General features: G+C 36.8%; 2 protein-coding genes across 3 annotated transcripts; both read left to right on the forward strand.

Annotated features, from left to right (window-relative positions):
• Positions 1–2,997: 2,997 nt before the first annotated feature.
• Positions 2,998–6,262, forward strand: si:dkeyp-67f1.2 (uncharacterized protein LOC556106 homolog). Its single transcript, XM_061042970.1, has 9 exons — positions 2,998–3,338; positions 3,417–3,521; positions 3,616–3,657; positions 3,743–3,854; positions 4,458–4,516; positions 4,751–4,801; positions 4,902–4,986; positions 5,066–5,192; positions 5,308–6,262. Exons 1-9 carry the CDS (start codon positions 3,326–3,328, stop codon positions 5,431–5,433), a joined length of 720 nt encoding a protein of 239 aa, XP_060898953.1. The 5' UTR covers positions 2,998–3,325; the 3' UTR covers positions 5,434–6,262.
• Positions 6,263–6,937: 675 nt separating this feature from the next.
• On the forward strand, positions 6,938–13,753 carry LOC132977997 (actin-associated protein FAM107A). Of its 2 annotated transcripts, none has more exons than XM_061042971.1 (5): positions 6,938–7,513; positions 8,891–8,942; positions 11,270–11,447; positions 11,534–11,690; positions 12,079–13,753. In XM_061042971.1, exons 1-5 carry the CDS (start codon positions 7,490–7,492, stop codon positions 12,175–12,177), a joined length of 510 nt encoding a protein of 169 aa, XP_060898954.1. In that variant the 5' UTR covers positions 6,938–7,489; the 3' UTR covers positions 12,178–13,753. The 2 variants fall into 2 exon arrangements, with proteins under 2 accessions (XP_060898954.1, XP_060898955.1); XM_061042972.1 differs by having other exon boundaries at positions 6,939–7,513; positions 11,534–11,678; positions 12,079–13,752.
• The last annotated feature ends 33 nt before the right edge of the window (positions 13,754–13,786 follow it).

Genomic DNA, 13,786 nt, shown 5'->3' on the forward strand with positions numbered 1-13,786 from the left:
TGAACTGAAATCAATGGCTCTTTTTTACTGACAAAAGCAAACTAAATCATCAGCAACAAGAGTGATTCTTTCTTTAAAGTAATTTCTAAGGTATGTTAGTGCTGTAGCAGGGTAGCTGTCAGACAAAGAGATGAACAGAACACTTCCAAAACAGCCTTTGTAAAGATTTTCCATGGTGAATATTCACAGTGAGTGATACATTTGACTGTTCAAATGAAGCAGGATGACATTTTGTCAAAAGAAAAATACTTCTACATGTACAGACCAAGATCAACCACGGCTCATCACTTTGTGCACAGGGAGTGTGGAAATCAACAGAAGTTTCTCACAAGAGTCTTTTGTTTTTTTTAAGTTATATTTTGAGCTGATTTGTGCCTCTATTGGATAGGACAGCTGAAGAGTGACAGAAACTGTTGGGAGGAGAGAGTGGGGAATTACGTGCAGCAAAGGGCTGAGGCAAGATTCAAACCCACGTCTTACATATCACACTGCCTCTGTACACGGGACGTGCGACATAACCGCTAGGCTATCTGGCGCCCCACCTCACAGGAGCTTTAAGCAATCAATCAACCTTTTTGTAAACCGCTCCTTCAATCTTTTTTTTTTTTTTTAAGTTCAAGTATTATTGCAAGTTTTGCAAACATCTAATGATTGCATTGGCTGAATAGTTACTGATGATATGAATGATTTTAATGATACATTCTATATTATTACCTTTTCCTCATGTGCCTTGTTGAAGAATATGTATATTTGTTATTAAAGATACCCATCCTTTGTTTGAAATGGCTGTGATTGACCTCATTCTTTTTACATCGGTAAGTTCTGATACAGCTGTGGCTCAATGGTTCAGGTCTCTCTGAAGCGAAAGGTTTGATTCCCACCTGCAGACTGCATGTCAGAGTTCCATGGGCAAGGTTGAATGTGACATGTAGTGTAAAAACGCTTTGACTAAGAAGGCGCTACATAAGTGCAGCCTGTGAAACTCCTGATGTGCACTATTAACCCTTTTTTTACTCTTAAATAATAAGCATCACTGCTTGATTGGAAATAAAATATTGTTTCCCCTTTTTAAGACTGTTGCATGAAAAACTCAGGAATTTATCTCGCATTTTAAAGCCAAAAACAAGTGAACAATGACATCTAAATAACAGTACATCTGTTTTACAAATGCTCTTTGTTTCTCTAAGTGCAGAATGTTCTCTGTTCAGTCAAGAGCAGTGCACATAGACCCTCTGCTGGTTGTCTTTAGTATTACACAGCAAAGGACTACAGCAAAAATAGTAAGAAGCTATAAAAACAGCAGTGAGCCTGCTGACACCTTCAATAGAATACGATAAAAAAAAATACAAGAAGCAATTATATATTTAATAAAAGAATATTAAAATATTTTTTTTAAACTACAAAAGGTGCAATGGAGGAGCTGTGCAGTTGTGAAGGTATGTGTATTATGTACAGAGAAAATATTGTAAATGTCTTCACAGTGTACAGTGTAAACAGAAAATACAGTCCAGTGTGCGTTAATGAAATGCAAAAAGTCAGTGTCAGCCTTCCCATTACTGCACACGTCTCTGAACAAGGGTTGTTCATTAGAGTCAAAACTCTTATGGTACTACCTATTCTTATGATAATTAGTTAGTGGAAATTTTAATTTTAGAGATGTGAGAGTTTTTATGCATCATCTTGACCCCCTTTCATTCGCTATTTTCTGCTCGTGATGCATATTCTGATTCCAGGTTGCATTATTTCGACTTCATGTGATAAACTTAATATGGACGACAAAAGACAGTCCAGAATAACTGCAGAAAAAAAAAAAAAAAAGATCCAGTTCCACTTCCAATCAGGACACTGCATGGTCTTTTGAGATTGAAGATGAAACACATACACTCTGGCCTGTGCAGTCACTAGATCAAAACCCTGCTGCTCACCTACAGAAATAATGGAGCCACTTCTTAGGCAGCGTTCTCCAGCACCGTCATCAAAACACCAAATGAGGGCACATCTCTAAGAAGAATGTCTTTCATGCCTTGAGTGGGGTTCAGAGCACTTTTAAATCAAACAGCACTGAAGGTTCTTCGGAGGCTCATGGCAGCAGGACAATTATTTAGGGTGGTTTTTGCTTGTTTTCCTGTAAATTGTCCCCCCCCTCTGTAAATGTGTGGTCTATTTCTCCACACATATTCCTCACTGTCTGCTACTCAGCTGTTTCTTGATGGATAAATTACGACCTTATTATGATCTGGCCTCAGTGACTTTAATAGCAGTCATAACTCATTACTGCCTGCAGGGAAATGCTATTTTTGTTTGGACAGGCAGGTGAAAGCTGGAGCTCAGCAACTGTTCAGGGATCAGTAGGGGCTGATGCTTTCTGACATGAGGGCTTAACTCTGCTTTTAAGAGGGATTACTTTGCCATTCACTATTTAAACATCAGTAATGACTATTTCCTGTTCATTGGCTTGTGCCTCGTTATCGTTATAACTACTAGAAATAAACTTGCTCTACAGGTAAAATTAATACAAATCACTTTTCTTAATTCATCACCACTTGATTCTGTTGGGTTTGTGTTGTTTAAAAGAAAAATCTAATTTAGAATGTATGCCTTTTTTCTATGGATTATGCATCAATGAATCCATTTTTTTTCTTGCGTGGAGAGCTAGAGCTGATTCCAGCTGTCATTGGGTGAGAGGTAGGGTACAGCCTGGACATGTAGCCAGTCAATCACAGGAGACAAACACGTAGATACAAACAACCATTCACACTCACACTGAGGGGCAACTTACAATGACCCAATTCACCTACAGACTGTGGGAGTTCCCAGAGTAGCCAAGCATGCACACAGAGAAGATGCAAACTCAACAACCGGCAGAGGATTCTTTGAAATATGAAGCTTGTGACCTTCTTTTTCTCCTCTTTGTATGTTGCTCTGTCTCCAGGTTTCAAATGTATGTTTGCACGCAAAATAAGCACAATGTGCGCCTTGAAAACTGCATTGTTCATGACAAACAGTGTCAATTACTTGTGGACACGTCACATATTTGACATGGTGAGAGAGATAAACTTGATCATCTAGTTCACTGTGTGTCTATGATTAATGATGACGCCACATCCTGGTTTCACAAGGAGGAGGATGAGGGCCGACACGTTTTCTTTGCATATCCAAACATCTGCTCCCACAAGGCAGGTTTAAAGGAATTATCAGGGAGCGTGTTCACAGATGATTTGACACAGAAGCTCGGCTGGATCTACAATATCTTGTTGACAGGGAAATAGTGGAAGTAAATTTCAAAGGCCTACTATAACAGAAAGTCCTCTGATCTACAGCAGATATGAGATACCAAGGTAAGATTTTGCTTCATCAGAAAAAAAAACAAGTATTTGGTTGGGATTTGCAGATCTTCATGTGTCTGTACTTTACAGTGTACGCAGTTTTTCAACTTGTTGCTGTTGTTGCTGCCGTCCTCTTATTAGTATGGGGTGTAAGCATTACATTTGATCTACAGAGTGATGCACTGCTATCTCTTGGTGAGCCCTATTCTGTGTATTATTATCTTCAAATCCTGAGCTACTTTATTTCATTTACATAATAATGATACTTTTGTGCATTCTTTTATTATAGGGTTTGATGACAGTAATCCAAACAAAGCAGAATCAATAGAAGGTAAGTTTAAATCTGTTAAAACTCATAATCTGACATTACTTTATGTGTGAGCACAACTTAAAGCACCATACCATCTATATTTCAGCTGCAAAAAAGTGCAGCCTATCGCAAGTTTGTCCCCCTGAGTCTTTTCCTTTCCATATCTGGAGTGGAGCAGCGAAGGTTGTCGGGCCAAAGATCTGTTTTAATGGTAAAATGTACGTGTTCAATATGACAGTAACTGCATTTTGTCAAATTGGGTTGTATGAGGTACTTCGCAGAAAGTAAGTGCTATTTATAGTAGATGACAGCCCAACACTGAGGCTATATACTGCTGCAGACGGGATATCAAGAAGCATGTTCAGTTTAAGTGTAAGCTATTTTTTGGGATATTTTCACTGCTTTACTTTAATATCAGTCAGCCCTTTCCTTCTGCACTATTTATTTTTATCTCTAGACCCTACAACATATTTGTATTCCTAATCATTGGCATATAATGAAAGCAAATTGGTTCAGAAAATGCAGACTAAAATCAAACTTCACTTTTCTGAAGATATCCCAGTTGGTGCTTGCTTGTATTTTTTTTTTTTTTTGACCATTCAAAATCCAAATATGCTTACTAAGTAAGTAAGTAAAGTACTTGCACCTCGTACATGGAACATCTTCCATCTAATCTCAAGCTGGCTTGTCCAACCTTACTGCTGACTACTGTAGGTACACTCACTTGTGGTAAGTACCTCGTACAACCCCACTTCAAAAAACAAAACTGCCCTTTAAAATGAAAAAAAAAAGCCCACTTAACCTTGTTGGTATCTCAACAGCATTATGAGTAATGTGTTGAATAATGTTGGCCCTGGAATCAACATTGTGGAGATAAATGGTGAGTGACAACCTCAGAACTACGAAGTTTATTGTATTGCTGCAAGATTGTTTACTGGACTATGAAACACATACAGAAAGAAATGTAACCTCAAAATGTCATAAAAGTTTATCATTGCTCTTCCAGCTTGTGATACATTTTATTTTGCCTTAGTGTCATTAAATCAATCACATTACATGAACTTCATGTTTTTTTTCGGTCTGCTGTAAATAAAATGCTTTTTACCAATTTTAGGGGAAAGAGCAGCTGTGGAAAAATGTTACTTTCTTAATATGGAATCTGGAGGTAAGAGTTTTTATAAATACTTTCATCATGTTTTCAATTTCATTACTGCTGTACTGAATTCTTAATTGATGTTGCTGTTTATTTCTAACTTTAAAAAAAGACAAAGATCAAATACTGAGTTACCTGAGGGAAATAAAACCTGGAAGTATCGTTTTGGCGGCCTCTTATATAGATGTGACTAGAAGGTTAGTGTAAATCTCAATGATTCACATGCAAAAACAATGTTAGGCTACATAATGGGACTTTTCTTCTCCTTTGTGACAGAATGACGGACGAAATGAGAGAAATATTTGAGGGGATGGGAAGCTCTATGATCAAAACTCTAAACTCCCATGACAGTTGGGTGTTTGCTGGAAAGGTGGGGATGAAAGAAAAAAGCCTCTTTGAGAAAGTAAGTGTGTCTGTAACTGCACTTGACATCTATTTTAAACGACACCTGGAGTACAAATAAATAAGCATGATAATTAATGTTCAAACGAATGTATTATTTTCTGTTCCTTTAACAGCTGGTTGTTAGCGATCCAAAAACTAACATTTATGATGAATGGCCACGGGTGGCGGAGCTGGGCGGCTGCTTCCCAGCGTTTAATGAAGACAATCCAAATGCCCCTGAGACAGAAGGGAAAATTTGATGGCAGTTTATTTCACGTCTAGAAAAACAATACCCCCCAAACAAACTCTCTCATATACACAGCTCTTTTTGGACATAATGTTTACAACCAGCAAAGCAGTTCGGATATAGTTGCTTTGTTTTACCAATGTGCGAACAAATTGTTCCCAATTAATTTTTAAATGAGACATTGGCAGCTTGCTGGGTTTTTATTTACTGATTTCTATGTAAAGCACTAAACATACTTTTCTGAAAAAAGAAAAAAAAATCAGAGCATGTGATGATTCTACATGCTCCTGAATGCCTTGCTATTGTCCAGTTTCCTGTAAGCTAACTCCAGGCTAGAGTTAGCTTAGAAATAGATTCAGTAATCCTTTGATTTGACATTCGTTCCCCATTAAACTAGGGTTATTGATCGAATCATATCTGTCATGGGCATTGCCTGCTTACTAATGATAACATACTACTACTAACTAGCTAATAAAGAAAACAACTGTCTTTAATGGGTCAAGCTAAACCCTGAAAACTTTCTGGCTGGTTATGTGGCTAGCTTGTCCTATGTAAATTACTTTATAAGCTAATGGTATGATTAAACCACCTAATGATCCATAAACTAAAACCAGCTTGCTTGTCTTAGCTTGTGTGTATGTGATTGGGTATGTTAAAGGGCTAGCTTGACAACTTTCCACCATTAACCATTGATAAAAAACTCAACTCAACTCACATTTTGTCAAATCAGATTGTAGTTTTAATGTGGAATGAGTCTAAGTGTACATTTTGTACTGATTGTAAAGTCACCTGATGCAAGTTTGTCATTTGTGTGTCTGGGCCTTATTAAAAAACTGACTAAGCTTGACTTGTGTTTTTAATAATATTACAAAATTTAAAAAATAGAGTAAATGGAGGAATATTTGACCCATCTAATGGACAAAGCAAACAGGATAAGCTTCAAATATCTAAATACTGGTTTAGACTTGTTATGCTGACAGTTTTGTCCCTCTCCATAAACAATATTTGTACTGGCACTTGGCGATGGAGGACCACATCAGATGCGTGAAGTTTGTTTGACCTGCAACGCCCTGTTTTATCTCATAAGTCCATGTTTGTTCCTAACGTTCTGTGGAGGCTCTTTCTTATCAGTACTTTTACAGGGGCTCCGGGAGTTGTTCAAATGAAACCACACTGTGTGAACTTCAGAGGGGAAATTTGACTTTATTTTTTTAGAGACTTCTTACCTTTTCTTACAAGGACTCACACAGAAAGGTTTTAAAAAATTTGTATATTTATTGGCAATATGCTGAAGTTACCATATCAATGATATATTATAACCCAATCTTAAAGATGCTAAGAACTACAGCTCATAGATAAATGTAGTCATGTAAAAATAGCAATATTTACATTTTGAAAGTTTTTAAGGAGATATATGAAGTACCATTCATAAGATCTAGTCCAGAAAAGTAGTAATAGTAAAAGTTAATTATTAAAATAATAATTATAACTTGTTTTATGCAGCAACAAACAAAGCAAAGGCAGTAACTTATTTAACAATGAGCATCCATAGTCAGGCAAAACATAGAGCAGTCTACAAAATACCAAAGATCAACAACAATAAATGCAAATTAAGTATTAAAATATAAACAACGGGTCTTGACAGGTATTTTAAGTAAAAGCAATGCAATTAAAGAAGTAAAAAATAGGATAAAGCAAGATTTAATAAGATTATAAGATTTTGAGAAGACAAGAAGACAACATCACATTACAGGAAATAAAAACAAAATAAGAAACAAATGTATAAAAGTTAAATAAGAAGTGAAATAAAAGCAATAAAAGACGGTAAAAGCAGGACATTAGAAAAAAGCACTACTTGACTGGTAAATAGCCAGCACTTTCCAGCCCCAGGGTTTGTCTTCCACTTCATTGCTGCACCCTGGCAGCATCAGCATTGGTCCAAATACAGATATGTTTCTGGCATCCTACAGTATGCTGCAGGAGAAGAGAGAGAGGGAGTGACCTCAAATTATTATTGAAACTCTGTCCACTGTGAGCCCAGGAGGTGTCTGAACCCTCTGACAGCCGATATGGGAGTCACCCATGGCAAGAAGGTAAGTTTGTTGATTTTTTCTTCTGAACTTTTGCCTTTTTTTCTGTGAGACATAAACCAAGTATCTTTACTGTTACATTAACATAATCTGGCAGGAGCATCCATGTGGCAAAAAGACTTTCTTGGCATGCCTTGTTTGTTTTGTTTGATGAAAGAATAAAAAAAATATATATAGTCAGTGTTACTGTACTGTATGTTCTGGCCTTGCATGATGTGTTACATCATACATTTGTATTCATTGTGTGTTTTTAACAATCATTTGTTTTACAGAAATAGTTTTGTCTGTTATTGTTGTATTCTACTTTTTATTTCCTGAAGACAGAAGGCGCTTAAACCAAACACGACTTTAAACAGTAAAAAAAAAAAAAAAAAAGCCTTTCCAGCCCTGGAGAGTGGGCCTGAGAGAGTGTTTATCCCGTCACGTCCTATTAATTCTTCTCCACACATATCCACTTTCAGAGATTTAGCCAAACAGCATGACTCCCCCCTCATCAGACAAACAGCAACCAGCAGCAGAGTTGTCATTAAAATGCCTCATTTAGATTCTACTTTTTCCTCATTCTGACAACTTACTGTCATCTTGTTTAAACTTTGCTTTCTTGCTGGTTTGCAAACACATGATTTAGCTTTTTTCTTGTGCATTGCAACTAATGCCAAAGCTACAACAAACAATAGGATGGAGCACGGATAGATTATATTTTCAATTTGATATTACTTCAGTGTCAGACATGATCTGAAATGTGGCTTGCATTACAGCGGCTTTGTTTGCAACCTAAGAATTAAAGACAAGATTCAAAGTTACAAAAAATTTGTCACAACATTCAAACACCGAACAAATATTCCAAGGCCTTAAACGTGCTTTGATCTGGGATTCAGCTCCACATTCAAATATCATTGCAACCGTAGATCATGCGCTGAGATTTTTTTCTCCATTCAATTCAAAACTTTGATCAAACAAGATTGAATAACATGATTCATTAGTGAGCGAAGCCCACAGGGACTTAATCTTTTTCTCAGCTATTAATTCTGCTCAAACTCCAGCCAATGAGAAGCTTAATGAGGATCAAACTGTGTTTTGTTTGATGCAGTCATTAATGAGGTGGCAGCCCTCCACCTCGTCACTCGCTTCAATGAACGCATGGAACTAGACGCTTCATTTATCTGTGAGCATCATAATGCCGCTTTGTGTTTGCTGCCATTTGCATGAAATTGTATTGATGCCAGATTTCTAACAATATAAGGAATGTCACAGTTTCTTTTACTTCTGATTGTAACAGACTCTTATTTTGAATCAAAAACTTGAATGTGTATGATAAGTACGTTTTTACTCTTGAGTTTTATTCCAATTACCTGTAATTGGCAATTTTTTTTTTGGCAGAGAGATCTCCAACATTTGCCACATAGAGGAAAGAAACACCTAGACAAGTCTGGTGAGAAAACTTTGTGATATTGTTGATTCTTACACCTTTTCTTATCACTCGTATGTCTTCCAGTACACTTCAACAATGACCCACATTGTGTGCACAAACCCAATAGATCTTACTTGAAAACCAAGTATGTAGGCCTATGTGGTATAATTAGGATACTTTTACACAAGTGAAATATCTGCATTCCTCTTCCCCAAATGTGTTGTTGTTATGCAGGATGAAAGTGTGAAGATGTTACAGATACAAGTTTGAATTACATGACTGTATAATGAGGCACAGATGAGTGTTGTTTGACTGCTACAGATTTTTTATTAATCGTAACGGTCATTAAAGAGTCAAAGGGGTGATCCAGAATACAAGTCAATTACAGTAACCTACTATTTACCTGACATTAAACTGATTGCTCATAGGGACGTTCAAACATTCCTATTGTTTGCTGATGGTGGCACATTTTTGAAAGATGTCTCTTCAACTAACAATTTAGGGACAGTTAACTGACTCTGTGAGCCATATATCTGACTGTGCTACTGTCAGCCTTTGTTTCAGTATTGAATATTATAAGGTTAGTAGAACTTGTACAAAAAGTGGTTGCTAGGGAGAAACCGTTAAAAAGTCTCAGCTTACTTTAAAAGTCTACAGGTTACATTTTTTTATGTCTGCCCTGGAAAAAACAAACAGCCTAAAATGTGTTCCAAATTACAGTAAAATGATTTTAGACCTTGGAAAAAGTTGTTTGACTTTGATGATGTAATCTAGGAAATTTGTCGTATTAACTAGCATTTGGGCAACCTAAATTATGAGCATAATGTCATTTTATACGAGCTAATATGCAAACCTTGGATTACCTGACACTGTAGTAGTGTTTGCTCTGTAGTGTCATCAGGTAGTGTTTTCACTGCCCTGTTCACATCTCGGAGGTGTGTCTCTTACCTGTGACTTCATTGCATCTCACTAATTAGAGTATCTCAGCACACCTGGGCTCAGTGTGGTGAAGTGCGGTCTTTCTCTCTCTCTCTCTCTCTCTCTCACACACACACACACACACACACACACACACACACACACACACACACACACACACACACACACACACACACAGTCTCTCTCTCTCTCTATATATATATATCCTCTAACCCACTCCACAGGTATAGTGCAGTTAGGTTTGAGAATTTTAGAGTTACGTTTTGTTATGTTTGCATTTCACAAAACCTACGCACTACACTTACTCCACTCATGCACATCAAACACCACTGACTTCACTGAATTACACTCCTCATATTGTAAATATCTAATTGGGCAAATTGAGTTAAAGAGGTTTTTAGTGTGTGACTGATTTGATCTAATTGGATTAATAAGGATTTTTTTGAATGTTTCATTTGGTCTTATTTGGTTGAATAAAGAATTATTATTATTATTATTATTATTATTATTATTATTATTATTATTATTATCATTAAATTATAAAATTTAAACCTGGTGTTGTCTCCACTTTTTTGTGACCTCCTGCTGGGTCATGACATTATATTATTTCTTACTGTTTCATGTTGTCAAAGTAAGAAAAATATCAATAATAATGATATCATTATTATTGCACAATATGAAACCATTGCGTTAGCTATGAGCTTGATGCTAAATTTAGCTGTTATAGCTAATGGGTTACTAATATGTTATTTAAACCCAATAACATTAACCCATGCAGAATTCCGCTATCCATTGCTTTTAAAATACATTAAAAAATCTGGCTACATGCTCATGTAAGCTGTTGTTTGATGTTAGCCTAGCTGTTGGGTTTTACTTGTTTTACCTTGAAGAAAGGGCTGAGGATTATCCTGTTTTTATTTCACCATGGACGTTTTACTTGCTGATCAATGTAGAAGTGGGGAAATTATTACATTTGTCAGATTTTCAACATTAATATCACCTACAACCTGCAGCACAGCAGAACAACAATGTGACAGCAATTGCATGTTTCTTCCTAGAATAAAGGGAGTAAAGGCTATCATGTATATGGGTTGCTGTAACTCATTATTCTCTAATGTTGTCACTAGTGTCATATGTTCCTCATTTTTTTCGCTGCATTGTTAAGATTTTGTATTTCTCGAAAAGCACCATAAGAATTCTCCTGGCAAATGGATTAATTTAATCACAGAGTTTATAGCAAGTTTTTGACATTGTCAGTTTAAGCTGGTTTGATATTTTATAATTCAGAAACTTATCCAGCCCTAATGTGAGTGCTAAGTTAAAAAAAGAAGAAGTTATATCACAAGGGAATGTTGAAACAAAAAACTAATGCTGGAAAGAAAATCTAAACTGAATGTGTTTCTCCATAGTCTCAGAAATGCAGACACACCAAACTGAACAGAAGGACCTACACTCAGAGCTCCAGGCTCCTCATCTACAGATTGAAGTGGAGAGCGGTGATCTCATCATACCCCAAAAACTCAATCCTTTAACAGCCTCCAAGAGCCACAACGAGCTCCACAGAGAACTGCGCCTGACCCACAGCAGGTTTGGAGAGACTTTCTGACAGTCATTAACACTCACAATTCAGTTTCATTGTCACAGATCATAACATCCCTCTGTGTTTCTGTCAGGAGAGTGTTGCCTAAAGGAAGGAGTGAGCTCCAAAGAGCTTTAGAAAAGAGGAAATGGGAACAAAAGATGAAGGGGAGCAGGGATCAGGAAGAGACACAGAGGAGTGGATCATCGCTTCAACAACAAATGCTGGAAAGACAAAGGGTGCTGGAAAAGGTTTGCTTTTGGACACCCTCTATTTTTTTCCCAACAAAAAAACCTTCACTATATATGAGACTTTTTATTATTTTATCATATAAAAAACAACAATCATTTTAACAGAAGATTGTTTTTGGTGGGCACTCATGGCCTTGTGGCGTATCAAGCTGTTCTGTCGTCAGCCACCAGAGGGCAGTTTAGTCATCGTTTTGAACACTGCAGGCTTGTCTGGGCTTCTAGAGAACACCATTTATCTGTCAGACCCTGCTGTGCTTAGATGAAAGCCCTTTGAACGATCTAGTTAAATGGACGTTCAGAGAAATATTGATTCTGCTCATCAGAGAAAATTAACAGCTGGATTGTGTGCATCTTTGACTTTGAGTTTTTTTATTTCACTTTTCCACAGCTGGAGAGAGACAAAGAGCGACAGCTAGAGGTGCCAGAGTTCCTCCAAGTTAAAGAAAGACTGAGGAGAACTCCTGTGTTGGATGCAGGAGAAAAATGAGTGTGACAGTGATGATAGTCAACGTGTGTCTTCCGTGTTCAGAAAGCCCAATGAACTGTTGGGAATAAGTGGTTTACAAGATGAAAGATCTCCTATATAGGAGCTAGTTAATTGTTTTAGCTCAGCATCTGAGAACTAGAGTCATCATAAATACAGCAGCTATACAACTTTCATTCACTTTAAAGTAAATTTACTCGCTAATACCATTGTTCTATTGTATTACATATTAGTTCATGGCTTAAGTTGGATGCTAAACGGACTTGAGCTTAGTGCTTTTCTTGTCTTCTGACTACTCAAATCACTTTTTACACTGAAGGTCACATTTACTCACTCACACCACATTCACACTGATGGTATTAACTAATCCCATTACACAGTCGCATCGCCATTGAGGCAGCAGAGGGAGCAATTTGGGGTTCAGTGTCTTGCCAAAGGAAACTTCTTCAAGTGGCTGCTTGAAACCCTGACCTTCTGGTTTTAGAGACGACCAACTACCACTGAGCCTGTGTGTGTGTGTGTGTGTGTCATGATTTAGTCTTGTTTAACTTTGTATTTTGTGTATTTTCAGAGTTTAGATTTCCTTTCTTGTTTTATTTTGTCTCATTCTACCCTGTTGTTTCATTTGTGTGTTTCTTTATTCAAATGTTTCCTAGTTTAGTATTTCCTTTTTTGTTATTTCTCCTCCAGTGTCTCTATGTACTTGTGTGTATTGTAACTGTTTTATTATTGTTATTATATTGAGTGCTCTTTTGGTCTAGTATTTCCTGTTTTATTTTGTAGTTCTTGTCCCCAGTGTTTCTTGTCTTGTCTTACTTCCTCCTTTTGTCTGGTTCCCTCCATGTTGATTGCCTTAATTGTCTTCACCTGTGTCATTAGTCTCACCTGTGTCTGATTAGCCCAGTGTTTATTTAAGCGTCAGTGTTCCTTCCCTCTTGATGTCAGTTCATACGTAGACCCTGTTGTGCTTTTTTGTGGCTCCATGTCGGTCCTGTTTTTGAACTTATATTTTGGACTTTTGGAAAGTAAGCCTTTGTTTTTGACATTTTAAACTTTTGTTCAGTTTTTTGTCTTCTGCATTTACAGTAGGTCCAGTTCCTTATTTTTTCCAAAACCTGAGTCTATGTCTAGCTCTGTCAGACTCAATAATTATACTGACCCTTTATATGGAGTTTTTCTTTGCCCATAATATAGTTCCACCATCATGAAACATTGTTCATGGCTCAGGGTGAAGTAACAAATTAAAGAAAACACACAAGAAAGAAAAGTCACAACCACAATGTTGTTCACTTAACAGACTGCTTCTGGAAACAATTTGCAGTGAGGACAATGATAACGGTTACATCTCTACATTGTTGTACATTTCACAGATGAAAATAGTTGTAGTAATATTTGAGATGCATTACATTGTGTATGTGTCCAATGTATCTTTGAAATCCCTTCTTTCAGATAGTGTTCATTAAATATGACAATGGAATGAAAAATTAGACTAACAATGCAAGGATTAAGAATATAATGAGTAAATAAAAAAATGTTATGCACATTATGTTGTGCCTGTGGTTTATCTGTTCAAATGTTTAAATCGTTTCCTCTTGCACGTCTTTAAAAGCAG

Source organism: Labrus mixtus, chromosome 7 (genome assembly GCF_963584025.1).
Source record: "Labrus mixtus chromosome 7, fLabMix1.1, whole genome shotgun sequence".
In the NCBI taxonomy this organism is placed as follows: domain Eukaryota; kingdom Metazoa; phylum Chordata; class Actinopteri; order Labriformes; family Labridae; genus Labrus; species Labrus mixtus.